Genomic DNA, 27080 nt, shown 5'->3' on the forward strand with positions numbered 1-27080 from the left:
ATCCACCTCTCATATTCCCACGCAGTGCCACAGCCTGCCCTGGGTGCCCAGCAAACCCCGCTGTGCCACAATCTCTGCAGCCTCCCCCCTTCCTTGCACAGGGGCTAAAACAATTGCCACACAACTTTTGAACCCAAGCATCTAACCACTGCTTCTGGGATGCCATCTGCTTCCTAAAGCCTCATCAGACTAACTGTCAGCCCTTGGGCTCCTGTCAGGAAATCCAAACTATCACCCCTCTTCTGACAGCAGCACATCCGTGGCTTGTTTCATTCAGACTGTGTTCACCTCAGCTCCAGCTCTTAGTCCTCACAGTGATAAAGCTTTCCCCATGAACTCACACTCGCATAAATTCAACCTGGTTTATTCCAAATATCACATAAATTAAACACATTTCCCATGAATATTGCAAATACACATGAAATGAACACTGCAATTTTTAAAAAAAGTTTTGGCTTTGTTTATGCAACAAGAAGTGCCAAATGTGGTTAGAACATGAACTTCTCCTGTATTTACTAGATACAAAAAGGTGCAGATTAATAATTTATATTTATACATATGTACACACTCCATTTCATTTCTAGCTTTAAAACAGTAAAAAATGGTTTCAAGTTTATCTACATTAAACATACTCATTTACATCTGGTCAGAAGCCCCAGATAAGAGTTGATACAATCATTTCACAACTGCAAAATTAAGGCGCTACCAAAATACCAGTTCCACTAGTGTAAAATGTAACAGGAATAGAGTGTACAGCTTTCTATTTATCAATTTAAAAGTGGACTGGAGAAGAAGGAAAAAGGAGCAGTAAGAAACATGACAAGTTCTACAGGTTAGAAGTACAAAGAGATCTCGATGACTATCAAATGAACATATTAAAATACAGTAGATAAAAGGCCTCAGTGGCAAACAATTAGTATGCTTCTGAAAGACAAAAAAGGTTAAAATATATATATATAATTTTGTAGCTTGAAATTTTACAGGTGAACAACAGGTGTAGAGGTAGAGGGATTTTTTTTTTTCTTTTTGGCCTCTTTACGATGTATAAAGAAGGGCCACATTCACCACAGTGAAAAGACTCATCATATATCCCAGCATCCTTGCTTGGACAGCAAGCAAGAAAAGTGTAATGAGCTAGAAAGGCAACAAATCCTGTCTATCTCTTCCAGGAGCTCAGCTCCAATGCTTCCACATGTACCTTGGCAACAAGTTACACCTAAGCACAGACTGGCTGTAACATGGACATTTCCTCTAGAGAACAACGAGACAGCTTTTCCCGTGAGGTACTACTGGATGCTGCAGATATTATATGGCAGAGGTGATTTGGTAAAAAATGAAACTGGTACTTCCCCTTAAAAAGCAAGTACCACAGGGCAGTGGTGATTTTATCTATTTATTAAAGCTTTGCTATTTGATCAGCATTCAATGTTTTGGAAGAAATGTCAGCTTTGGGCTGCTAATATTATTATTTGCATCCATACACAGACAATTCCTTTGTTGTTATCATTTATCCAAAACATCAGTCACTGAAATATTCACAAACTGCTTTAAACCTTGACTAAAAAAAAATCCCTCTACAGTTCAGCTTTCTTTTCAATAAAAATCACTCTATTAACTATGCAGGCCTTCATGAACACAGTAATGTCACTTCCCATGTAGAATGTCTTTACACATTACAGAACAGCAGTAAACAACCTCTCATTTCATAGGGTTTTCTGTCAGAAGTACCTCAAAAGTAGATATCTTGAAAAAATCACTTTTGCAGAGAAGAATATTAACATTAACATTTACTGAGGCAAAGCCAAGAAGACACTAACTAGCACCTTGATATTTTTTTTTTCTTAAATGCACTCCTATCTGTAAAATTAAGCACATATAGGATCACGGACCAGCAATATACAAATACCATCAGCATCCTCTTCCAGCTAAACTAGTAATACTCAAAACTAGGCCAGACACACAAACAAGCAAGATGAATGAGTCTCGAAGAAGTACACAGCATGGAAAGGAATGGGAAGAACAGGAAGCTAAACAGAAAGGATTGCGAGATCAAATACAGTCCATCTTCTGGTCCGAGAATTAGTTTGTGAAATCCCCCTTCAGTAGCTCAGCTGACAGTCGGCTGAAGACCTACTGACTTCTGACATTTCCTCCCCACAAATACAACAATTCCTTATACTTCAGTGAATTCCTCTTCATCATCTTCAAATCCTGGAGGAAACGCATTCAACTTGAATTTTGAGTATTTTGGTGGTGGTAGCAGAGCTTGCAGAAGGCTACTGTAGAGGTTATGACATCATTGGTTGTACATTATGCACTTCACAATTCAGAGAATACACTTACAAACCACTTAAATAGAAAAGGCGTGTTCAAGGTAGAGGCAGTTACAGTACATTCAGGGTATGTTACAGAAACCATTTGTGGTAGCCATTTGCTGAAAGGAAAAAAAATGGAATTTTTGTTTTCCAGACCACAGAGGTTATAACTACAATACCCAAAGAGAACAGGTAATATATCCCAATCACTGCATTTTAATGCAGTTTTCTTCCAGAATTCATGTACAAAGTGGAAAAGAAAAAGTTAAAATACCTCTTCATTGACAAATAAGGAGAAAAGAACTAAAAAAGAAACCAGGCACTTTGACCATTTAGGTAAGCAGCCATTTCTTCTTACCAGATTTCTGCACATGAACAAGTCTTTACATTGGTCTTGCTATGCTTGCAGCACATGGAGATTCAAGTCAACTTTTTTTCCCTGTTGGTAGTATCAGTTCTAGTTATACGAAACTATGCCAATTGAACTGGTAACACTGAGTTATTTCATTGGCAGTTGAGCATATGTTGATCATTTGACTGACAAGCGATCAATTTAACAGCTATCAAAGTTAGATATTAACAAAACAATACATAAAAAAATAATCAAAGAGACAAATGAAGTTTAACACCTGACTGAAGCTTGCATTGAGATGTGCCTTTATAGGTTCGGTTTGTGACTCCTTTCATGGTGTTACTGTGGACTGATTTCCATCACATACACCAACTGGTACTAAACTACAATACTTTCGGTTTGAAACACGTTCAGTAGAGACCACCCCAATGAACAGGAGGTCAGCATGACACTGCAGGAAGGGGAGAGGTGGAAACCTCCCCACTTTTCATCCTTGCTGGTTCCACTGGCAGAGCAGGTGTTCAGAGTAAACTCCAGCATGCCTCCCTCATACTTGGGGTGAAATCATTATTTCACAGCAGTGTTTATTATGCTTTAGTGAGCGGCTTGGTTTGAATTTAGCAGTAAGACTGGCTAGGATTACTTTGGGTTTTCTCTTCAAAGAAACCAAAGTACATATTTCCAAACATTTTGTATATACTTATTCTGCTACAACATGTAAATCACAAAGGAGGGATTACCCAAGGCTACCAAATAGTGTGCTTATTCAGTAGCTATTATTCTTTCCGATAAACATCTTCAGATGCCTTGACTACAAACAGGTTAACCTGTTTTTTCCCTCAAACTGTTATTTGCTGAAGAAAGAGAGAGAAAGAGAGAGAGTGGGAGATGTGGGTGTATGACAGACTGCCTTCCAATTCACTAACAGAGAGTACTGTTGGTTATAGTCCTCATGCATACTTCTGCTGGGCAGTGTAACTCCTGTTCACTACCTTCAAGAAAGTCTAGGAAACACCTCTTCAATGCACTGTCCAGTTTCCTCTTCCTACTGAGTGAAAATTCAGATCACATGCAGGCCAGTGGCACTACTCTAGTACTTAACTCTCTTGGCTAGAAACATCAATTCTATCTAAGTACTTTGAAGCAATTATCCACATCCATCAGCTACATTCTAATTGAAGCACAGCTCTGCAGAGGCTCCTTTTTCACCAGGACAACAGGAGAGTGTGCAAGGTTTGGTGAATACCCAGAAAACAAACCAATGCAATCGATGTATTCAGGACGCGGTCAGAAAGGGCTGTTCCTCCTTGAAGGAATCTTAAAAAAATACAAAAAGCAACCCCTCCCCTTCTGCCCTCCCCCAGAACAACCTGTCATGAGATGTTTTTGGTGCCCACTCACAACAAAAGTCCATGTTATCTGGGTCTTTTGCGAGTCACAAATATCAATACGCGCCTGATGGCGATTAGACGATCCTTCAGGGAGGTCATAGCCAGTATAGCCAGCTGAGCTCTGTTTTCCAGAGGCAACACTGCCAAGAGCCACCAGTACCAGGCAGGACCACTGGGGTTACTCTGCAAAAGGATGGAAAGACATGCAGTTATGTATTCGCCAGCCCAGCTCCACAAAGAACATCACCCTCCTTCTCACGTTCTATTTGCTAAGAAAGTCACCACAAAACAAGCAACAACTGAACACTTAATTGCAGGTGTTCTCTTTATCTGTATACACCATTAAGATTTATCTCTTCAGCTAGCAAATTACACAGGTATATTGTTTACCATGCTTCATGCCAACAGACTAAAATTAGGTAAATAGAAGTCTAGAATATATAAACCGCAGCAACAATCTGTCAGAAAACAGTCTAGTGTTAAAATTCTATGTAGAATAAGGCTGCATAAGTAGGCAGGTTTCATTACCTGTGGCTCTGGTTCTTTTCCTGGCATAGATCCAAAATGATTGAGAATTTGCACTTTCATATTGTCTTTAAGCGAAGTGAACCAGGCAACAGCTTGATCATAGACTGAATCATGAAGGCGGACAAGTTCTTCATATTCTGGTCCTTCAACCTTATTGTTAAAAGAAGGGAGATGGAACAAAACAGGTTTGATACCGTGAAGTCCATATGCTTCCCCAGAAGCAAACGAAGCAAAATAATGCAGTGACTACAGCTGTTCAAATGTCCTTATGTAAACCAACTGTGCCTATGTCTCAGATTTCAAACCTGTGATGCTGGAGTCTTTTTACCCTCTCCTAGGTGTTCTGAAGTGCTATTTCTTGGAGCAGTAACTGCCTCACTAGTATCCATTCCTAAATGCTGGCATAATAGAAGACTGTGCTCTCTAATCCTGCGACATATTTATAATCTCAAACCCACAACCTCAAGTCCCTGTCACAGAATGACCTCTGGACAGCGGTACATCATCTGGCAAAACAAAACAAACACTACTGCCACCGAGCACAGAGACGGGGGGCTACAGCACTTGAGAGACCAGCACTATTTTATAGAAGTGGTAAGGCCATGGTAGGACAGCCAAGGAGAAGGAAGAGGGTAGACACCCGAGCAGGCAGGAAGCAGGGAAAGTGAAGCTTTCCCAATACCAGAAACAGCCATGAAGAAACACCCTCATTGAAGCAGAGTGTTTTAGTTGCAAAGGCCTACTATTAGCTATTAGGGGGAAAAAAAGGCAAAAAAAAAAAAGCAAAAACCACAACAAATTGGTGATTTGTGGGGTTTTTGGGGGGGTTTTGATTCTGGATATTTTTCTGGGGGTCTTTTTTTCCCTTTAGCATGTGCACATCACATAAGCGATTTCACCTATGTTACTCAGGTACACATCTGATCCACCTACTCTAGATGCCCTTCACAATAAAGGAGAAGCAGTTCTGGAGAACAATTAATCACATGTTAAGGTAAGTATCTAAGAGCATGTAAAACAGGTTGCTTTGGACTGAGATTTTTGACCATCAGACATATGGATGTAGGGGAGTCTCCACTGTGAGACAAGGTAAATCTCACTCTAATTATGAAGAGGTGGATCGCTGGGACCATCTTTATAAACAATGCCTGTATACTTGAGTTCCACTACTCTTCCCTAGGGATTTAAACAGAGCACAACCCTCACTCTGAGCAGATTGCCTATGCCAGCCTTTCACAGGCAGAGGCACCTCCATGAGCTCAACCTTTTGTGCCCTGGCAAACAACTGCATCACCCTATACAGGTTAGAAAAGCACTGCTAAGTCTTTACAGACTTTCACTTTAACTGTGAAAGTACTCTAGAGCTGTATGACAGAACTGACTTCATCAACCAGCAGGAGATTACTGCTAAGCTCCATATTAACAGCTACCAAGGTTTTGTAGACACAGTCTAAGGATGATCCAGAAAGCATGGCCAAAAATTCAACTTTTGGCCAACACCTATCACAAACACCTGCCTTGATGCAGCTTTGCTAAGAGGACTTGTTTTTAAAAGCTACTTCTCTCTCTGCATTTCTCTCTCTGTTCTCAGTCAGCCCTAATGGATGCTTGTACAGGGCACAGTTAACTACGTGTCCCTGAGAACTCATTTTAAGAGCAGATTCCCACATTTATCTGAGGACCTGTTCTGTAAATGAGAACTTGGAGGACATATGAAGTGTGCCAACTGTCTGTTCAGTGCAAGAGAACAGCCAGTTCTCTACCAACGGGAGCATGTGCTTTTAGAAGGCTTTAAATTCTGTACAAGTTTGAAAATGTTACTCTGACCTCACCTACACACCATGACCTCAGCATCCTAGAAGTTACTTTGAGATCCATGAAAGGAGTGTAACACTTTAAGCAGAGATAATTATAAGGGAAGAAAGGAAGAAAAGGAAAGAAGATACAAAGTTTGTTCCATGGTTTTTAAAACAGAGCTTTAGTGTATTTGTAATGATATTGGCTTAAAAAAAATGCACAGCTAGCTTGAAATGCAACAAGGAAAGGCTATTTAAGTGAATCCAGCAATACATGGGTATGAATAACTTTGCACCATAGATCACCTTTTTATCTTCAAGATACTCGATGTTTGCTGTGTTATATCCATCTCGCTGGCCATGGCTTAAGACCCTAAAACGACGGACACCAACTGTATCAACAACTGAGCGTCCATCAGGAAAAAACTTTACGTCCCTGATCTCTAATATACAGCCATGATCTGCAAATCTGAAATGACAGAAGGGCATAAAAGCGGAAGTCATCAACAAGTGTTTACAGACATCAGGACAAATACTGGGCCTAATTCACCATTTCTTAGTTGAAAGAGGATTCTGCTTTGGTGACAATACATTTCTGCTTATTCACATAAGCCACACAACCCCCACCCTTTCTGCCTTCCCTCAGAGGACCTGGGCAGCAGCATTTCAGGGCAGGTTTATGGGGTGGGAGGGTTGGAAAGGGACAGGAAACTAAATGAAGCGTGTTTCATGGTGGGAGTTGCCAGCTGCTGGTGGCAAATTCATCTGGTTTGCAAAGAAACAAGATGGGTAAAGATACTGTAAGGAAAGTACAGAAAGTGAGGAACAAATGCATGGCTGTGAGGGGTATCCCCCTACTCCAAGGTGTAAGCAGAAGACTGCAGGTTTTAGAAGAAAAAACCTTTCTATATAATAAGTCTCTTCTTGCATTTGTTTCCTTTAAAAAAAAAGTCAAATCAAACTCAAAATACCCTCTTCAAAAGACACATTCATATCCACTACATTTAAAGTAGTAGTGTGTTTTAATCACACTCTGGAAACAGGCATGAAATTAACTTTACTTTTTACTTTTACTTTATCAAGCTTATCTAACTCTACCTTTGTGGTGCAGTGATTTCACTAGAGAGGCTGATTGCACAGTGACTCTCCACCACACTACACTTGCAGGTCTACAACTCAACCTACTGTTAAGCAGGAGAAAGCACTGTATCTAGTCTCAATCTCAAGATAGGAAACCCTACAGGGTCTGATAAATTCTTTATCATGGAAATGCTTGTTTTACTAGGGCTTGGTCATTTCTTATAATGGAGTGATGAAGAAATGACTCCTGTTTCTGCTCTACCAGAAATCATGCATTTGAGACGGGTGGGGAACAACTGTTCTCTCCCAGCCAGTGTACAGGAAAAAATCATGAAGAGCAGGAGGAGCAGAGCCACACACAGCTAAGTCCTGGTGCTCTACCAACAGGACTGATTAAAAAAAGCAAGTCTGTTAGTTTGTTATAGCAATATTACACTATACACTATTTAAACAGTGACATAACTGTTGTTTTTAATTAACGATTTTAGTGACATTCATACTGGATTTAGAAATTAATATAGAAGTGATGATTTTGTCTTTTTTGTTCTTAAAGGAGTTACTTTTGGGTAGACAGGGACCTGAATCAGAGAGACAAGAAAGCACCTGGAGACAGGCATAACATGCGCTGACAACAGTAAGGGCTTATATTCTTTTACCAATTGTAAGTTAAAAGGGAGAAGTAAAACAGAGGAAGGTAATGAACTAAACATGCTCTGTCACTGTGTTTTTAAAGGGAGGTATGTATCAATGTCTCAGCAGATGAGGCAAAACAAGTTTCCCCGCTTCTTGTATTCCCAAGTTGATTTCGCAATTTTGAATAAACAGAAGAACTTCTTTACTTGTGCAAGAAGCTGGAACAGCCTGCCAGGTGTCTGCAGATTAAGGTTTCCTGCACTTCAGTGCTTTATTTAAGTCATCATGCTCAAAAAGTTTAATTATTTCAGTAACTCAAAACAGACAGGACATAGAAATCTAACCATACTGTTCATTTTAGAATACCCTTCATGATGGTATTTAATAAACCAATTATTGTGTTTTGGGGATTGTAATGCCATGGGCCTCTGGCTCTTCCACAGCCTGCAGGGATGTAAGGAGAGTTATCACTGAAGTCCTAGGGTAATTCTGTCCTCACTCTCACAAGTATTTTCTTCCAGAAAATTGGTAATAGACCTGAGGACTGTGGAACATCAGCTGCTGCTGGAGTCTTAACTCCACTGAGTGCAATACTGACAGCATGCCAAATGGCATTGCAATACAGCCACGGCGGACTGGAAGCTGCAGCATCTCCTGTACTCTTACAGCTACCTTACTGTCCAGTCTGGGAGAAAAATAAAATTTCCCTCCCCACAAGAAGCATGGAGTGGACAAGGAAAGGCTGCCAAGCCTCAGTAACGACTGCCCCCTTCTCAGCTCCAGTGACGATCACATACAAAAATGCTGCTCCTGAGGATGCCTGTCTAATGTGTTCTTAAAAATTCTCATGTTCATCATCCATTCTACAGCCTGCCAATGTAGCTTCTGAAGTCAGCAACTATTGCATCTCATACGGCAAACATCTCAAGATCACCTCATGCTTCTCCCACGAGCATGGTCTCAAAACCCCATTATTTGTGAAACATTTAAACTTGAAGGCTTTAGTAGAATCAGAGGATAGTTTTGTGTTGTAAGGGACCTTTAATCTAGCCAGTCTCTGCCTAGGGAGCTGGAAACACATCAGTGTCAGAATTCACAAAAATGAATGAAAAGTATGATCATATAGAAAGACAATGTAACCCACTCACTGCAGATAGTTTAGACATTGCAACACAGCAATAAAGACAAACATTCAAATTCAACATCCAGCAGCAAAACAGACTTCTCAGCCAAGTGTATATTTTGTCTCATTAAAATGATACGACTCTTTCAGGAAAGCTATGGGAGGTCTGAATGTTTTGTCTTATTTTTGTTTTGTTTCTTTTTAAACTGAGTAGACAGAGGGGGAACCTTACCCAGACAGTCAGTTTTCCCTGGAACAAACAGGCCAGCAAGCTTTGCAAACACACAGCCAATTAAATGCTATTTTTGGAGCCTGTAGTAGCTGGATGACTTGCATTCTTGCTATTATCCAACAGGGGAGTAATAAAATTATATCTTTGTGTAAAAAGGAATGCTTGAAGTTCAGAACTAAGTAGTAAGCAACTTTAGTATTGGTTCATACAGGACTGGAAGGAATCACAGTGGTATGGGGAGACAAGTATACTGTGCTGCAGTATTCCATTAGCTCACAGCAGCCTCGGCAACAACAGGACATTCTCAGCTCATCTCCTTACCCTTTTAATTCATCAGCTAAGCACATCCCAAACTGCTTGGTACCAGTTTCCATGCATCTTCTTATCATTAGGCGATAGCGAGGTTCAAAGACATGGAGTGGACAAGGGATGGTAGGAAAGGCCATGGTACATACAAAGATGGGAACATCTTTATTCAAACTGTAAGAAAATTGTTAAAAAAAAAAAATCACCTTTTTTTCTGGGTGCTGCTATATTCAGCATATATCCTTAATAGAAGACAAATGGCTTCCTTAGACTCAATCTTTGTAAATGCATATCTCTTTGAGGTTTGCCATTTTCACAAGACAAACAATATTTCAGGACTCTTTTCCTTAATACATTAAGTAAACAATCCCTCTAACCTACTTCCAGAAAGGAAAAAAGTCAAGAAATAGCCAATTTCCCAAAAACACGCACAGTGATACATCTTATACACGTGGCAAGATTTTGGTGACAACTTTTCACAGTAATAAAGTACTTAAGACCCAGACATGTTCAAAGCAAGATGGCAGAGAATCCCCAAACTCAGTAAACCCCTTTGATTTCAAAGCCATTAATCCACTTCATTTTTTTCAGGATTAACTGCATGTTTTGTTTTACTGTTTAGCTGAGTTATAGCACAACATTCGCAAGTCACTGACAAAATTGGATCCTTGAACTTTTCCTGACCTGAAGTACAACCCATTGATAATTTGAATTCTACTCCCAAAAAACCCCCACTGTAACTTCTAAAGCTATTATGTTGTTTCATAGGAAAAAGTAATTATCTTTATTTTAAGAATATTGTTTTGCCTCTCCACCATCCAAGCACATTGTTACTTGTTTATCTGCAACATACACGTCAAAAATAAAAAACATCTGGCAGGTTCATTTACAAATTCATTCCTTTGGTGCATTTTCATAAGCAAATTAATCTTCTTCAGTAATTTAGACTGAAAAATACATTTTTGTAACAGCTGTCAGTAGTATAAAGAGGGCCTACTTTGACAATTCCTTCATTTCTTCATCATAAACTTTCTTCCTTTCAGATAATTCCTCTGGCAAGTAACGGACTATCAGCTCTTCTGTAAGGACGGTCTTCTTGTAAGTTCTGCTTGCCAGAAACTACAAGGAACAGTCAACTCTTAAGTCTGGTAACAAGAAAACAAGTAACATCTCCTCCTCCCAGTCTATTCTTCCCTGAGGCCCAAGTGCATGTTAGTTAGGACTGTACAGATTCCTGACCCTTTTAAGCCTCCAGGCACCAAAGCTTCCACTTCAGCCTATGTGATTCACCCCACCGTCCTTTCAACCCCATCCCCTTTTTTGGCAGAAGTTGTACCACCCAGAAGAAAAGGTAGTCCATCCTCACTTTTGCAAAGGTACATGTATCTTTTTCATCTAAGCTGTAAGCTTACTGGCAAGAAGCACTATCTATGGGATACCTTATGTCTGCTGCTGACAAGTGTTGACCAAGGAGCAACCATTCCTCATATACCAGTTTCCACTTAACCTGGAAATTTGGTATGAACATGGCTATGGAGGTGCTCCCAAGGCATGAGCCTGATGTGATACTGGAAGCCTCCATTTCTTTAAGAACCAGCTAAATCACCTGCATTCCAATGAATGCCAAATATATCCTTCAGTAAATTAGCACAGCTTGATGATGTCGGTGCTGTTTTGTTCTGCTTTCACAGAACCATGGGTTGGAAAGGTCCTTTAAATGTCATTTAGTCCAACCCCTTCAGTGAGCAGGGACATCTTCAAACGGATCAGATTGCTCAGAGCCCCCCATCCAACACAACCTTTAACGTTTCCAGTGATGGAGAATCTGCCAACTCCCTGGGCAACCTCTTCCAGTGTTCCATCACCCTCATGGTAAAAAGCTCCTTCCTTACATCTAATCTCTTTAAATCAACTCTCTTTCACTTTAAAAGCATTACCCCCCTACTAAATGTCTGTCCCTATCTTTTTATAAACCCCCTTGAAGTACTGTAAGGCCAAGAGCAGGTCTTCCCAGAGCCTTCTCCTCACCAGGCTGAACAACCACAACTCTCAGCCTTTCTTCATAGGAGAGGTGCTCCAGCCACAAACCACATTCATAGCCCTTCTCTGGACTTGCTGCACCCCTGTGCTGGGGACCACAGCTGGATGCAACATTCCAGGTGGGTCTCACCAGAGAGGAGTAGAGGGACAGAATCCCATCCCCCACCCAGCTGGTCACACTGCTTTGGATGCAGCTCACATGCAGAGCACAGAAAATCTCCACACAGATGTTTTCAGAAGAGCACAAGTTTGTGCAGTTTTGTTAATTGGGGCAAGGACATACTTACTTCTGACAGCTTTTCCTTGCAGAGTGGGCAGAGTGGATTATGGTCAAGGCAACGCTCAAGACATTTGAGGCAAAAGGTGTGTCCACAGGGTGTGGTAACAGGTTCGTAGAACAACCTTAACATGAAAACATGGAACAGAAAAGCTAAGCTGGCAACAAAAACAACTCCCAACATGTGGAAAGAGTCCTAGCTCTTCCTTCTCTGCTTTTGTATAAAGCACAGGTAGACAGGCATTACCCAAGGATACAAGAAAGGTTTTCCTTTTTACAAGTGGTAAAGAATGGACAACTGCATACATAATGGAGAAAACCACATCTGTAAAGATTCACCAGATGTAAGGTTCAGCAAAAAGGAACAGAATAATGATTTAGATATTCTCTGGCAGGTTTCTCTTCTTACACCATGATAACCTTTTTCAGAAGCTAGAAAGGCTTTGTTATGTTAATGCCAGGACAACAGTCATACCTCATGCAGAGGGAACACTCAAAGTCCGACGCATCCACCAGAGTTGTTGGTATTTCACTTGAAGTGTCAGTGGTGTTTTCAGGTAAAACATCTCCATCTAAGTAGTCAAGAAGATTATTATAGAAAAGATGTAAGCATTACTGCATTTTCCAATGTTCTTTGTGCCATTAACTTTTCCATAAAAAACCTGATTTGTGTCTTTTATTTTCTGAAGTTTTGTTTCTAACAAACATACCTCCCATCTAAGTTTTAGATTTTTTGGAGATCTTTTGGAGAGCAGAGGATGACGTCTGTGGCCAGAGAATACACTAGAGCTGAATACCCATTATTTGCTTTTCCAAAAATGATTGTTTTGTGGGTTTTCCTAGGCTAGTTTTTAAAATATTCTGCTATTGCTTTCCCACCACCACCCCCACATCAGCCAGGCCAGATGTTTTCAAGTACATTAAGTCCAGAATTTAATTTGTTTACACACAGTCAAAATATTTCATCACAGTTTATTATAGATTTCTCAGCAGGGTAATTTTTCTTACAAATATAAAAAGGCTTACATTTTTCTAGACTAGGCTGTTCTAGAAATCCCAAATTTCAGACAACTTAAAAGTTAAAAGGACTACTGGAGCTGCATTAGCTAAACACAGCTTTTACTAGCAACAATCTGCAAACAGAGAGGCAGAGCCCTCCACTTAAAATTCTACTCAGATTGATTTTTGGGAGTGGTTAATATCTCTGGGTTAAACTCACTTTAAGGGTATGCACTTCAAACTTCACAGCAGCATTATTTAGGCTCAAAAGCTATCAGCTCCAGCTTCTGCTGACATTTACACAAGCAAATTCTGCAACTTCTTTTACAATTTGCATCTTTATGATGAGTTGCAACAGAGCCGTGACTGCTGCCTCCACATGTTTTTTATTAACCAAATTCTTGACCATTTAAAAGCTCTGCTTTTTATGTTAGGTTAAAATACTAGGATGATTTGTTAAAGAGTAACTTATGCTCAGCATCTGGTTTGTCTCCAGCACAGACAGGATAGGTGGTGTGTGGCCTACAAAGAAAAACAGTGCTATCTTTAACCTACATCTCACATGTTAGCATTTAGTAATTGCAAGAACCTGGCTGAGTTAATTCTGCAAATAGTAACATGGCACTGGGACCTAGAACACACCAGAAATTAGTGCTTATGGGTAAAACACAATCTCTGGCCCTCCCTGTGAAGATACAGGCGGGTCAGATTTCACAATCTATTTACTGAGTCTGCAGTTCACAGGCAAGTACAGGGTTTTTCCTCCACAGCAACGTGACCAGAAACTGGTCATATCTATCTATCTATCTATCTATCTATCTATCTATCTATCTATCTATCTATCTATCTATCTATCTATCTATCTATCTATCTATCTATCTATCTATCTATCTATCTATCTATCTATCTATCTTTCTATCTTTTGTAGAGGTCAAAGACAGCTGTACTTGAAGACATTGTAACATTTTCAGGCACAAGTCAAACTCCTGGAGGTGTGGGTAGTTTTTTTTTTCTTTAAGGGAAAAAATTCACATCAGCACAGCAACATTCTCTAAGTCTATGTTAACCAATTATTACACTACTCAGTAAAGTACTGCCTTCAGCATTTTTAGCCCTGAGTATTAAAGCCACTCTGGAGGTCTTTGTTAGAAGCTTGAGAAGCATACAAATTGTAAGCACAGCTATCAAGTAACAGAAAACTGGGGAGTGGGGGCTTATTACCATTGAAAAGGCTTCTTTGTTTGCTTGGAAAATTTCATGTAAAGTTGCATGTGACCGGTTCTAATGCCAGTTAAAGATTAGTTTCCAGGCTTACTTCATCTTTCAATCATATAGAAAGACAATGAAGTTCAGCTATAGCTGAGACCTAGAAAATGGAAATGGCACTACCAACATGAAGACTAAAGTGCAAGCGAATTACATACACATTACATTGGAAATGGCCCATCTGAGAACGAAAAATACAGTTTTCAGTCAGTGAACCTAAAGTGCTCTGGAATAAGGTAAATAGGTCGTTAGAGCAGAAACAGACACACCAGGGAACAAAACATTATCCCAATTCCTGCAGAGAATGTTTTACTGACCCCTATAAAAAGGGAGGAGTAAAAAAGTTTACAGTTTTTCAGTATGTGCAAGAGAAATCACTTTTCTAAGCCACAACACAAACCTTTTTTAAGAATCTTATTGGGGACATCCAAACTTTGCAAATCCCTCATATCACTGGACAACTTTCTTTTTAAGCCAACCCCAGGTAAACTGGAAAGAATAGCTCCCAAAGACTTCTTGTTGTCATCAAAGTAGAGATCCAGAACGTGATGGGTAACAGAAGAATCAGTGCTTCTGAATACATCAGATTCTTGGGACGGGGTTTTTGTTAACCTGAACACAGTATCCTAAAAAAGTAAGAACAGTTATATACAGCATGAGACATTTTGGCTTGCTCTTATCAATTAGTTTTATCAGCAATAGATCAATGTTCCCACAAGGAGCCTAGCAATGGAGAAAGGACTGTATCAAAGGTCACTTCCCAATTGCATGAAGCAGGGGGCATGACTCTCCCTACAGCTCCTGTCTCTAGAAATTATGTTCCTGTCATACTAAAATCTTCAGCAGAAAAAATTACAAACCCAAGTGACCCCTACATTAAGGCATCACATTGTTTTTTGAAGAAAAATGATCACTCTCTTATTTTTCTGAGGAAGTACATCCCAATAAGAGATCCAACAGCAATGGAGAGAACAGGCTTATCGTGAAAGCAAGTGCCTACTCAGGTGCAGATAAAGACAATGGCACACAGATCAGAAAGATCCATATACTATTTTTGGTATTTTTATGTTGAACACTTTTTGCTTTACCTTTGAGGACCCAGCAACAGAGTTATCTTCCACAGCTGACTGTGTGTTTATGCTACTCAGAAATGCCGGTTTCAATCTTGTATGGGATGTTCGACTAGAGAAAGGTGCTGTTAGACTATCATGCACATTTTCAAAGGCTGGGAAAAACATCTCACACATTATCTAGTCAATTAGAGAGAAAAAAAAAAGAAAAGGTAATAATTACAACATAGATATTTATGTTTAAGTGGATGCAGATGCACAAACTTCACAGTTTCTAGATGCCAAGAAGCTTGAAACATACAAGACATCCTGCATTCCCCAATGTCCATGGGAAACCTGGATGGCAGTGTCCACCACAACCACAGTCACAGTCACATTCCAAGGTGCTCTTCTCATGCCCATCTGCCTTATCAAAGGATTCTGCTCCCCAACAGCAAGCAGGGCAGCAGTTTGTTGCATCCTTCTCCTGATCCTACCCATCCCCATTTTGACCCTGCCTCCAGAACTCTTCAGACCATGCTTTCCCTTTAAAACCAGTTAACAAAGATGTGTTTAAACATTCCTTGTTTCTTCATCCATCTCCTCCATCCTCAAGTAGATTTAACCCCTAGCTTAAAGCCTGTTTCTCTTCTCACCAGTCCACACCAAGCATCTTGCCAAATCCTCATCTCATTTTTATAAAAAGCTGCCTGTGTGGATAGTCAGAGAACCTGATGATGGGCTGTTAGCACTTAATGCGTCTAACTTCCCATAAGGAACAAAATGCTACAAAGACTGCAGGATTTTTCCAGCACAGGGCAGCACATAGCTTCCTCTCCTCAATCCTCTGCCACTTCCTACATAAAAGTCATTTTTTGATGGGTACTAAAATTAGCAGCCTCAAGCCTACGCAGTGGAATTCACAAATATATAATCCCTCTGGCTGAGGCATCAACCAAAATCAAGAGGTGCCTCACAGAGCATAATGCTAAAAAGGCTTATTGGAGAATCTCCTGAATCAAACTATCCTTTGGGTATTTACTATCACCTGAAATACCATGAATTTTACTTGGTTGTGGGATTAAAAGCAACACAATGGCCAAATAGCTATTAAATACATTTCATACCTTTTGGGCTTCTTTCTTCATTGAGCTCCATTCAGGATTTAAGGCAACACAATAAAGAAATTCCTTCAATGCTTCCTCAGTCCTTTCCAATCCAGAAAGAGCTTTTGCTTTCACATAATGGCCCTGTTCACACAAAGGAAATGTACAAATCTAGAGATCATTTCTGAAGTGGCAGCAATTCACCTGAAAACAAACCTGAAAGTCCAAGTCATTCTGCAGGTGAAGAACAAGATGCTTTTCAGGTAACAACCTCATTGACATGTGTGACTGAAAGAAATTCAGTCCCTTCTGGTGAAAAAAGATTCCCCAGGAACCCTCTGCTGTATCATCCCTTGCCAAAAGCATTGCTCATTTCATCAGAGAAGATCTGGGAATAAGGAGGGGTGTTTTTCCCCCCAGGGGCAAAGTCTACTACACATCCCACTGTGCTTGGATACACCAGAGAACAGCTTCACAAACCAGGACAAACTTAAGAAGTAAGACATCTGCACAGAAAAGGCTGTGGCACAGGGCAGCCTGGAAGTGGCAACTGAGAGACTTCATGATAGTCACTTCTCCTGGATGTCTCACTAGACAGAGATAAATTTTCACCTGTCTAATTTGGCCCAAAACCATAATGAATTTAGGGCAATGTACCAATGCTTAATGTGGAGCATTTTAACCCACCCTACCTCTCCCATGTTCTGGAGTAACACATCCATGGCCAACAGCTATGGTAGCCAGTGTGGGAATAAATCCTACTTTACTTTACTTGTTACTAGTAGCAAGAGTGGAATGTTTCATCTCTGAACTTACCTGAAAATATCAAACTACAATTCTAATCTGAGTACGGAAATTACTTCATTTTACAATGAAAAGAAACTAAGTGTGCACTTAAAACATTTCTCTCTTGCTTGTTAGACACAGAAGCGTGCTCTACTAATCCATCCCTGACCCATGTGAACATCCCTAGGCTGTACTGAAAATACAGCTTCATGCATCTAAGAGACTGGCTAGATAAGCAGATCCACTTTTCTCGCTTCAAAATAATGTTGAAAGATCCAGTATCACATAATCTTCCTCAGCAGGTAACTCCCTCATTCTTTCAATATTGCCGTCCAAGATGAGACCTGTTAAGATCTTTACCATTCCACTGGAATTGGAAGAAGAAGGTTTATGCCAAAAGCAAGCAGCAAGCACTGCATAGGCCAGGTTAATTAACACAATTACCATCTGGTGACCTGTTCAAGAAGTCTCAGTACACATCAATTCTCTCCAGGTGAGATACATTTTTCTTTTTCTCAATGCAGCAAGAAGAGAGATACTTGCACAGCCTCCACGTAACCTTTTACATGCCTGCCACCACTGCCAGCATTACTGCACTGCACTGGGGAGCCTACAAGCTTGCTTGGACTTGTCCTTCGAGGCCCTAAGAGCAATGTCCTTATCTGACTTGCAAGGGAGGACTGAGGTGGGCTATCTACAGACAAAGTACCTAAAGATCCAACACCAGAAGTTAGGCCCAGGGACTAGAGGCCCCTATACTTCAGAGACTACCACTGCCACCTTCCCTCTCCTACTTTCATATATACCCCTGACAAGCATCAGACTGAAAGGGAGATCCAAGCAGGACCATGAGTAGCAGCTCTGTCTGCCTCTAAATAAAAGCACAACTGAAAAACTCCCCCTGCCCTACAGGGTCCTGGTTTTCATAGCAACTGAAAAGAAACCAACTTATCTATAGCTCCAATGACTACTGCATACCAAGGAGTTTCACCAGTAACTCAGCAAGCCTGTACATTCGTTATCAATAAGCCAAAAGATACTGGTAGGTCAACACTTGCATCCTAGGAGCTACTCCCAGAATTAAGTTTAATTTTATGTTGGGTTTGGTTTTTTGACAAAGCAGAAGCCCAGAACTCCTGGAGAACACGGATTCTGGGTCAGCACAGCTTATGTTGATGTCCTCACAAACATGAAAGCACAAGTGAAGCACGTCTGAGACACTGCTGGTTACGCCATGATGACAAATTTCATTTTCAATTAACATTCTTCAGAGATGTGATTAATGAAACCTTTATCCGCCTACGACTGACACACATCACAGTTACATGGATTCAGGCAAACAGAAGACACTTCAAGAAAATATCTGAACCTGCATTATTAATTTTTCTCCCTCTGCAGAGAAACCCAGCCAGCATCACCCAAGATGGGATTCCTGACTTGATGAGAAATTATCTAAGATAGAGAAGCAAACTGGATGCAGGGGAAGAGTATGAGCTGCCTTGCAACATTAAAGGTTTTAACGGGTGACAGCACAGATAGCCTTCAGAGAAAATTACCAAACTTGCCAGAGACTCGGGGTTTCAGACAGCACCTTTCTGCCTGCCCTGCAGGCACCTTTCTGCATCACCCCTGACTCCCTGGTCACCCCTCACCCCTACTGCTCCTGGAATGGAGCACTAGATGCATAGCCCTGCTTGCTCAGGGAGAAGGCAGAGGCATTTAGGCACCTCCTTATTCTCCACAGGAAGACAATGCCCGCCTAAAATCCTTCCCCAATTCCCCACGCTATGCTCTCCCCAGTAAGCAGCCAGAGGCTTTATCTGCTCAAACCTGTGCTGCAGTTTTGCTGCTGACAGGAGAGAGACTGACTGCAGGTGTAATCACTGTTGGACACTCAGTCCAGCCTCAGGCAACCAGTAATAGTGAGGGGCACCATGTGCTTCTTCCATTTCTCTCTCCTAACATAATGTCTGATACTTGCTTCAAACTGCCCACTGCTCCTTGTAGCACATGCTTTGGTTATGAAAAAAATCCCAGCCCCTCTATGAAACACCATGACACAGGTAGACAGCACAGATATGAAATTTTAGGATTAAAGAGGGAAAGAAAATAATCCTGAAATACAGTCTGGGTGGCTTCCCAAAAAAACACACTGGCCAGCAGGCTATCAAAGTCACCCATTTCCTGGGGACACATCATCCCAGAGGGACCTGCAGGGCCACCCCAGGCTGCTGAAGCCTTACAGACTGATTCTGCTGCCAAGGTGCAGCACGGGCTATAACAGAGAATAGGCACCATGAACAAAACCACAACACCAGCTGCCCACCACCAAAATCTCACCAGCCGGAGAGATTCTGAGGACCTTCCAGACTTATTTTTTGAAGAACTTAAGATATTTTTGGCCATATTAACGCCACGATGCTCTTCCAACACCACCCCCAGCACAGAGAGAACCCCAAGAAGAAGCAGTTTTCATTTTGGTCTTTACAAAAGGCAAGCACCATACCGCAGGCCAGTGGGGTTTGTTCCGGCACAGGATGTCCGCGTCGTGAAGAGCTTGCTGGTAGTTCTTCATCAGCGTACAGAGCTCCGCTCGCTGCGCTATTAATGAACACTTGCAAGGAGCTGGAAAACAAAAACAGTTGCAAGGAACTTCATTAAAAGAAGTACCAGGACATGTTAAATACTAGAACCTCATATCCAGCCACCGTAACAAAAAAAAAAAAAATCACTATTTCCCACTCACTGCATTTATACTTCTGTTAAGGAAAAAATGCAATTCCTTCCTTCTTTCCTGCTTAAAATATATTCTTCTCACTATGGAGCAGTCAGTCTGTTTTATCAGAGCAATCTCTCTGTTTTATCTAGCAGGATATATTTCATATCCACAAACGGGATGCCACTGCTCTTTTCCCCATCTTGCTTACAAGACACTTCAGAAAGCAAAAAGAAAAAAGCTGTAAGTGTTTCTACTCTCAGTATGAAGAAAGAAATCACCAGTGCAGGACTTCAGCTAAAATATTACCAGAAGCCATTAAATAACAAAAATGCAAGCAGCCTTTACACTTCATATCTGCTTGCCTTCCCCAGGGCAAGCAAACCTCTCATGATCACACACCTTGCCTCCACAAATTTATTAATCATTCAGTTCACATGGATTATAAAGTTCCCAAGCATTATTAATCTGTCCTTTCTTAAGGTCTCTAAAACACATTTTAGTTTCACAGAAACACTGACTGATCCATGTTCGGCCTGTCTACCTCCAGCTCTTTTCTGCAGATCTGCTGTCTAGTCCAGCCCATCCTGTTGCACACAGTTACTGCGTCCCAGGTGTACTTCTTTTGCAGAAATAGGCAATGCTGGTCAGCTCATACCCCAGGCTGTTGGTTTCAATGGCAGCCCTGCCCTTCAACACATGAATAGCTTTTTCCTCTCCCAGTTTGGTGTCAATGACAGTGTGCTCTTGCCTGTGATGGAAGCTGTTAATAAGGTGCTGAACTTGACACCTTAATAAGGTGGTAACCCTATTACTGACACCTGGACAAGGACACTTGCAGCCATCAGCCCAGCAGCTCTCAAGCCAGTAGTGACCACCTCATGCCCATGGTCCAGTCAGTTCTCCACCTCACTGCCACAACGTCCCCACCTTGACAAGGACACTGCAGCAGGCTGTGGAAGCACCCTTGCAAAGTACACACCAAGTCCCAAATAATGCTCTCCTTTTGTTCACTAGAACAGATATGTCATCATAGGTGATGAGATTTATGAGAGATTTACTCATGGTCACTGTTGACCTTCACGTACTGGGAGAGGCCTTCAGAAGGGTGAAAAGGGGCTGGGGGCAGCTAAGTGCAGTAATCCTTTCCCAAACATGAGCTGGTTAAAACTGTCAGAACTGGTAAAAAACTTTAAAAAGCCTCCAAGTTGTGCTGAGAGACAGTACCACATTTCTGTAAATTTTAAACTTCACATCCAAACTAGCTCACATCTAAACTTTTCCAACAAATGTCACCTTATGCATGTTCACACACAGGGCTCCTGTCTCCATACTCTCTTCAGCCTGCTTTGGCTTCACTGTTTGGATCTCACTTCAGCATCAGCATCCTAAACCAACCCTCAGTAAGAACACATAGCCCATACACAGCCCAGGTACAAGCACGTATGCATGGACACAGAGCAAGCACAACTGCTGCAGGTGCCACCACTCTGTAGGTTCAAGGACCTACAAGGAGGGATGGCCCAACATCACATCCCCCTCCCTCCTCCTCCTCTCTCTTGGGCTGGTGCTACTGCTTGAGCAGCAAACCAGGCTTGCACGCTGCACCGAGAACCAGAGCAAAGAATCAACTGAGTGGAAGTTAATTCAATAACAACAAATAAATAGAAAGGTTTAAGAGGATTGTTTTCCCCTCAACTAGCTCACTGTACAACCACACAAAGTTGAGTGCCAGGACACTGGATGAGAAGGAAAGAAGCAGCAAGGAGCGCTGCCTTTTTTGGCTGTAGTGTGGACTGATGCCAGATATACTAACTGCAGCATGGCATTCCATGGCTGATGCTTCTCCAACTGGTCTCAGACAGTGACAGCTAGAGACTACACTTAAAGAGCTCTGCAGAAGCTCACAAGGTGGGGTTCTGTGCTGGTTTTTGCTTGTGTGGTTTTATCGTGGTTTGTTGTGGTTTTTTTTAACTATTACACATGCAGACTGCTGCATGCAGTGATCCACATTTCTACCTGATAGTTTTTAAAAAGACTGCAAGTTAAATGAGATTGAAAAGCAATTAACCTAAGATCTTGAAGTAAGCTTTTTGTTCCTTTTAGCAAATGCTCAAATACAAAATTATTTAGCTACATTTGAACAGTAAAGAATTCATACTGTATTTCCATCTCTGTAACTGCTCTAGGGTACCCAGTTGCAGGGTATGCTGAGGTGGGTAGAAGGAGCAAGCAGAGTTAGGCACCTCCACAGGAAAGCAGGGTGCAGGGTGGGGTATTTCTGGCACCTCATGGAATAGAAGCAATGTGAGATTAAGGGACAATGCAAGTCAGCTTGCTGCTTCTGTTAACCACTACACATTTTAACCACACTGATGCTTTCCAGCACTCTTCAAAAATAAAGACCAGACCCAGACCCAGAGAGAGAACAGGTTCATCAGCTCTTTTTCAGGAACTTATCTTCACCGCAAAAGTTTTAAGCAAAAAAAAAAAAAATTAATTGCAGAGCAGAACAATGTGGGAATGGCTGCAGATCCTCCTGAAGCACAGTCCAAAGGGTCTCACAATATAAAAGGAAAATAAACCAACTTGGAGGCAAGCCAGAAAAGCTACGTGTGTTCAGGGCTAGTACCTCTAGTTCCCTGAGCGTCAGTCAGCAAGCAAAAGGTGTGGCCCACCTTAATGAGTAACTGGCAAGGAATGTTTAGTTAACTGAGAGAAAGGATAAAAAAACCTAACAAACCAAACAACTTCGCTAAAGACAACAGTATTTATGAGGCTATAGTGTTACAGGTCTTCTGTAGGGAGAGGAAGCATCTAGACTAGATGCCATAACCAGAGTGGTGCCTAGCCACCTCCATTCAGGCTCACCTCACTCACAAAGCAAGCAGTGCAGCCTGAAATCTCGCTGGCTCTATACCCAACCCATGCATCCCTAGTTCCCAGCTCCTGCTATCAGCAGGACTGTCGCAAGAGGGTCTGCATCTCATCAGGGCAAAGCCAGATGGACTGAAACCTCATTCCCTGTCAGTGGAACCGAGGCATCAGCCGGCTGACTCCAGCTCAAGGTTCAGGTGGAAGCGTATACCCACCCGCAGCCTAAATAACTACAGGGTTTCTTGAGAGCACCATGATATTGAGTTGTTCCATGCCACAGCAAATGCTGTAGTGAAAATAATTAGTCACAGAAGGTGGAAGGAGAGGGCTTGAGGATGCACAGAGCCTGTGAAAGCTGCTGGATGCCAGTATACAAGTATGCCAGTGTCCAAGACCATGCTCAGCAATGCCTTGAGCAACTCAATCCAGTTGTCTTGTGAAAAGTGTCCCAGCCCATGGGACTAGATGATCTTTAAGGTCCCTTCCAACTCCTAACATTTTGATTCTACACTATAATAGCTGTCAAGCTTTATTTTTTTTTCAATTAAAACAAACAAACAAATCAAACAAAAGACAAAACAAAAACAAGCAAAACCCACAAACAAACAAAACAAACCCAAAGAAACAACCCTAAAAGAAAAAGCTGCACAATAGTCAAAAGTTTGTTTTAAAATAATGCACCCTTTCTCTCTTTTGGAGATAAAGAGCAGAGAAAAAGAAGATTTATTTTAAGAAATGACTTATTATTTCAGGCCATATTAAAAAAGAAAAGCATAGAAAATTTTACTGTTTCCACAATACCAGCAGATGGCATTTTGTGAATCCGTCTCCTCCTGGGAATCTACAGCTGCACAGAAAAATTTATGTCCTTGTCAGCATCAGGGATGCAGTACTGAGGCTCCCATGATCTGCGGCTCCAGGCAGCTGGAACACAGGGACTTCCTCCAAGACACAAGTCCTGGAAGTCTTCCCAAGCATCTCCCTTCCCCCCAGCCATAATTCCACTGTACCAGACAAAACCCTAGCCCATACAGGGCCCAGAGCAGAGGAATGTTTGGGTCTTTGCCTCCTGGACCCTCCTTTGAACCACTAAATATTGCCTACCCTGAGTGTGGTTGTCAGCTTGGATTTCTTCAAAATAATTAATTTTCCTCTCACAGCATGTTTGTGCTCATCTGCATGTTTTTTATACTATGCTTTTACTTATGCAGAATCTATCACCCAAAATTACTTTTCTAGATATGCCCAAGAATTCAAGTTTTTTAATAAACTATTCTGCTGAGTTCAGGATGCTGGTAGGAGAACAGGGCTCCCCAAAATCTCCTTGTGCCTGGTTGCCCAACCATAGACGATGATAGAAGTTTTACTGTAACAAACTACACAGTGACTTCTTCCAGGAACTCAGAACAGAAAGAACAAGTTTAAAGTTGCTAGAACTCTCTAACTCTCCTTATCTGACAATTCTTCCTAAAAAATTGCATCTTCTTCACACCTATTTCAATACTAAGCATATTTCCTGAAGGCATGAACAGAACTGAAAGTGTCATCACAAAAACCTTTCAATCTTGCTTGTAAGAGTCAGCCTGCACAGTATTTCAGTAGAAACTTCTCTCATATCCTAAAGAAATTTCTGCCCTGGAGAGAGAAAGAACCTTGGCTTGTTTTGCTACGTTATGCATTTACTTCTGAACAATTCAGTATTGAAAGCCTTTTAATAAGCTTGAAAAATAGTATGAAACATATATCTTTATTTCAGTGAGAAATTAGCAAGTTTTAGTAATTAACTGAATAGCAAATTAGCTTTTCACCTCCAACTTCATGTAAGTATGTCAAGTCCACACAAAAAAAATGGATGCACAGGTTGCTTGGTGTAGAGAGAGAGGGGGGTGGCAAACAGAAAGGTACAGTTTAGATAAAATAATTAGCAGAAGTAGTAAAGACATTTAGGACTTTAAAATACCACTTCATTTCACAGCAAAGATGAAAAACAGCTTCCCAAACCTGATTAAGAGGGACAATGAACAAGAGCACCTACTTGCAATCAGCAAACCCTTGTTTTCTAAATCATCAGACCACCTTAATTGGATTAACAACTGGACTTTAAAAGGTATACATATTTTCTGAATAACATGGCTTTTCCTCCTTGCATTTACATCACTGGCATCTTCCTGAAGCGGAGTAACCAAAGACCCCAGAGGAAATACGCAAGAGCTTTTAGTGCACAGAGGATGAAATAAAAGATGGCTCTTCCTCCAGAAGTCTACTTGTGCAACCCAGCACCCTTCCACAGCACTTAGAGACAGGCACTTGTGAACAGGGAATGCCTCTGCAGGCATTCTTCCTGGGGGACCAAGGGACCAACACTGGCAGGCAGTAGTGTATGGCCTTAGGTACCTTTGAAAAAGGTTGTGGTGAGGATGAAGAGCACAGGGCACCACCATCCTCCACTTGGAGCCTATGCCACCAATTTTTCAGGAATATTTAATTTTAAGAATTATACTAATTTCTCTCAGGCCCCTGTATTTTGCTGTTCAAAAGTCCAGGCTTAAAAACACAGCTCTTATAGTGTGCTGAACAAAATGCTTTAGATTCTCAGCAGTCTTATTTCAGGCTCAGTAAGTCCTCAGTTAGGAAGCTCCATATGTTATTTAAAGCTGGACTGTCATCACTGCTAAGCACAGCTAATCACTGTTCCCATTATTACTCAGGAGATACACCGTAAGGGAAGTTGTATGCTACCCAGAAGAGCTGCTACAGATGATGCAGCTAATTTTGCATCCTTGCTTTTGTGCTGTAGCTCAGGCCTCATGAAGAAGAAGCATGCCCATTACATTACATTAATACAAATTAATGTATTACCAATTACATTAACCTACAGTTTAGGTTCCATGTCCACAACTCCATAGCTAATGATAACCTTCTTCCCAAATCCATGTCATGAACTGCAGCAGCAGCAAAAGTCCCAAATTCAAGAAAGTCCCAACATAGAGCTAAGTATATGAGATCATTGCTCCCTCCTGTGCAAATCCTAATCTTTCAACACTCAGCTAGATGCCTGCTACTGTTTCCAGATAATACATCATGAAACAACATACTCTCCCTGTATTTTCAGTTCCCACTCTACCCTTTGGACATTTGGGCTGCTTCATATGATGTACCCCAAGGTCATCTATGGCCTCTTGCCACCAGTATAATAAAAACAGTAAGTACACAAATATGAGTCATTTCTCAATGCTTACTAATTCACCCAGCATTTAGTTCAAGGCTGGGAAAGGTTTCCTACCAAAGCCTCAGTCAGAATGGAATTATCCTCTCAAACAGCAGGTACAAAGACTACCCCAAATACAGATATCCACTGACTGAAGAATGGTATAACAAGCAAGATTCAAAACCAAAAGAAAAAACATCCAGGGGTCAACCCCCCCACTATTTCTTCAAAGCAACCAAGGGAAAGTTCTGATCTTCCCAAAGAAAAAGGGACCTATGCTAGGTGCAAAAGAACCTGTGATTGCAAGGAGACTCTAAAGACACCATTGTACTTTGCAGACAAGGCAAATTTGACCAGCCAAATAGGTCTCCCACAATTACAGTTTATTTAACAAGATCAGTTTACAGCCAGATATCCTATCCTACTTTACCAGTGACAGCATAGGTGCCTTCTTTTGACATGATTACTATATAAACTACATTTGTATAAGTTGCCCTTCAGGTCTCTATAAGCTGTTTTTCTAGTTAAAGCTTGTTTCAGAATTTCTGACTTTTGCAAAAAAGGTCCCTCTTGTTTCTCTCTTACTACCTCACTTCTTCTGTCCTCAAAACAAGCAGGCACCTTAATACATTTGCAAAAATGAAAGGAGTACTGCAATACACTACTCATTTTAAGAAAAGGAAGCATTCTATAAACGTCTTCTTTCAAAAGCAAGACTCTTTTTATTCTGTTATACTTAATCAAAGAAAAAAAAAGTATGCTGTTTGAAGAGACTTCAAAAATTCTTCAGACTTTAAGTATGTATAGTTCATTCTTGATGAACGCTGAAGTAGTTCAATTATTTATAGGAAATTACATCAGGATTACATACATAAAGGGGGAGGGGAAAATACAGTTCTGTACCATTTAAGATGGGGTAACTTACATGAGAAATGTTAATTACTTTTTTAAAAAAACACACAACAAACTCAAAAACCCACAGCAAGACTGCCTACTGTAC

General features: G+C 41.1%; 1 protein-coding gene across 1 annotated transcript in view; it reads right to left on the reverse strand.

Annotated features, from left to right (window-relative positions):
- Positions 1-348: 348 nt before the first annotated feature.
- The window catches only part of LONRF2 (LON peptidase N-terminal domain and ring finger 2), a 34117-nt gene continuing 7385 nt past the window's right edge, over positions 349-27080 (reverse strand). Inside the window, exons 2-12 of the mRNA XM_050971464.1 lie at positions 19786-19904; positions 16515-16637; positions 15427-15588; positions 14739-14964; positions 12549-12645; positions 12084-12198; positions 10754-10875; positions 9772-9930; positions 6689-6851; positions 4587-4736; positions 349-4241 (exon numbers count right to left, since the gene is read on the reverse strand). Of these exons, the coding sequence (XP_050827421.1) occupies positions 4083-4241; positions 4587-4736; positions 6689-6851; positions 9772-9930; positions 10754-10875; positions 12084-12198; positions 12549-12645; positions 14739-14964; positions 15427-15588; positions 16515-16637; positions 19786-19904 (1595 nt within the window). The 3' untranslated portion in view covers positions 349-4082. The remainder of the gene's footprint in view (positions 4242-4586; positions 4737-6688; positions 6852-9771; positions 9931-10753; positions 10876-12083; positions 12199-12548; positions 12646-14738; positions 14965-15426; positions 15589-16514; positions 16638-19785; positions 19905-27080) is intronic.

The sequence above is a fragment of the Serinus canaria genome, chromosome 1, assembly GCF_022539315.1.
Source record: "Serinus canaria isolate serCan28SL12 chromosome 1, serCan2020, whole genome shotgun sequence".
NCBI classification, from domain to species: Eukaryota; Metazoa; Chordata; class Aves; order Passeriformes; family Fringillidae; genus Serinus; species Serinus canaria.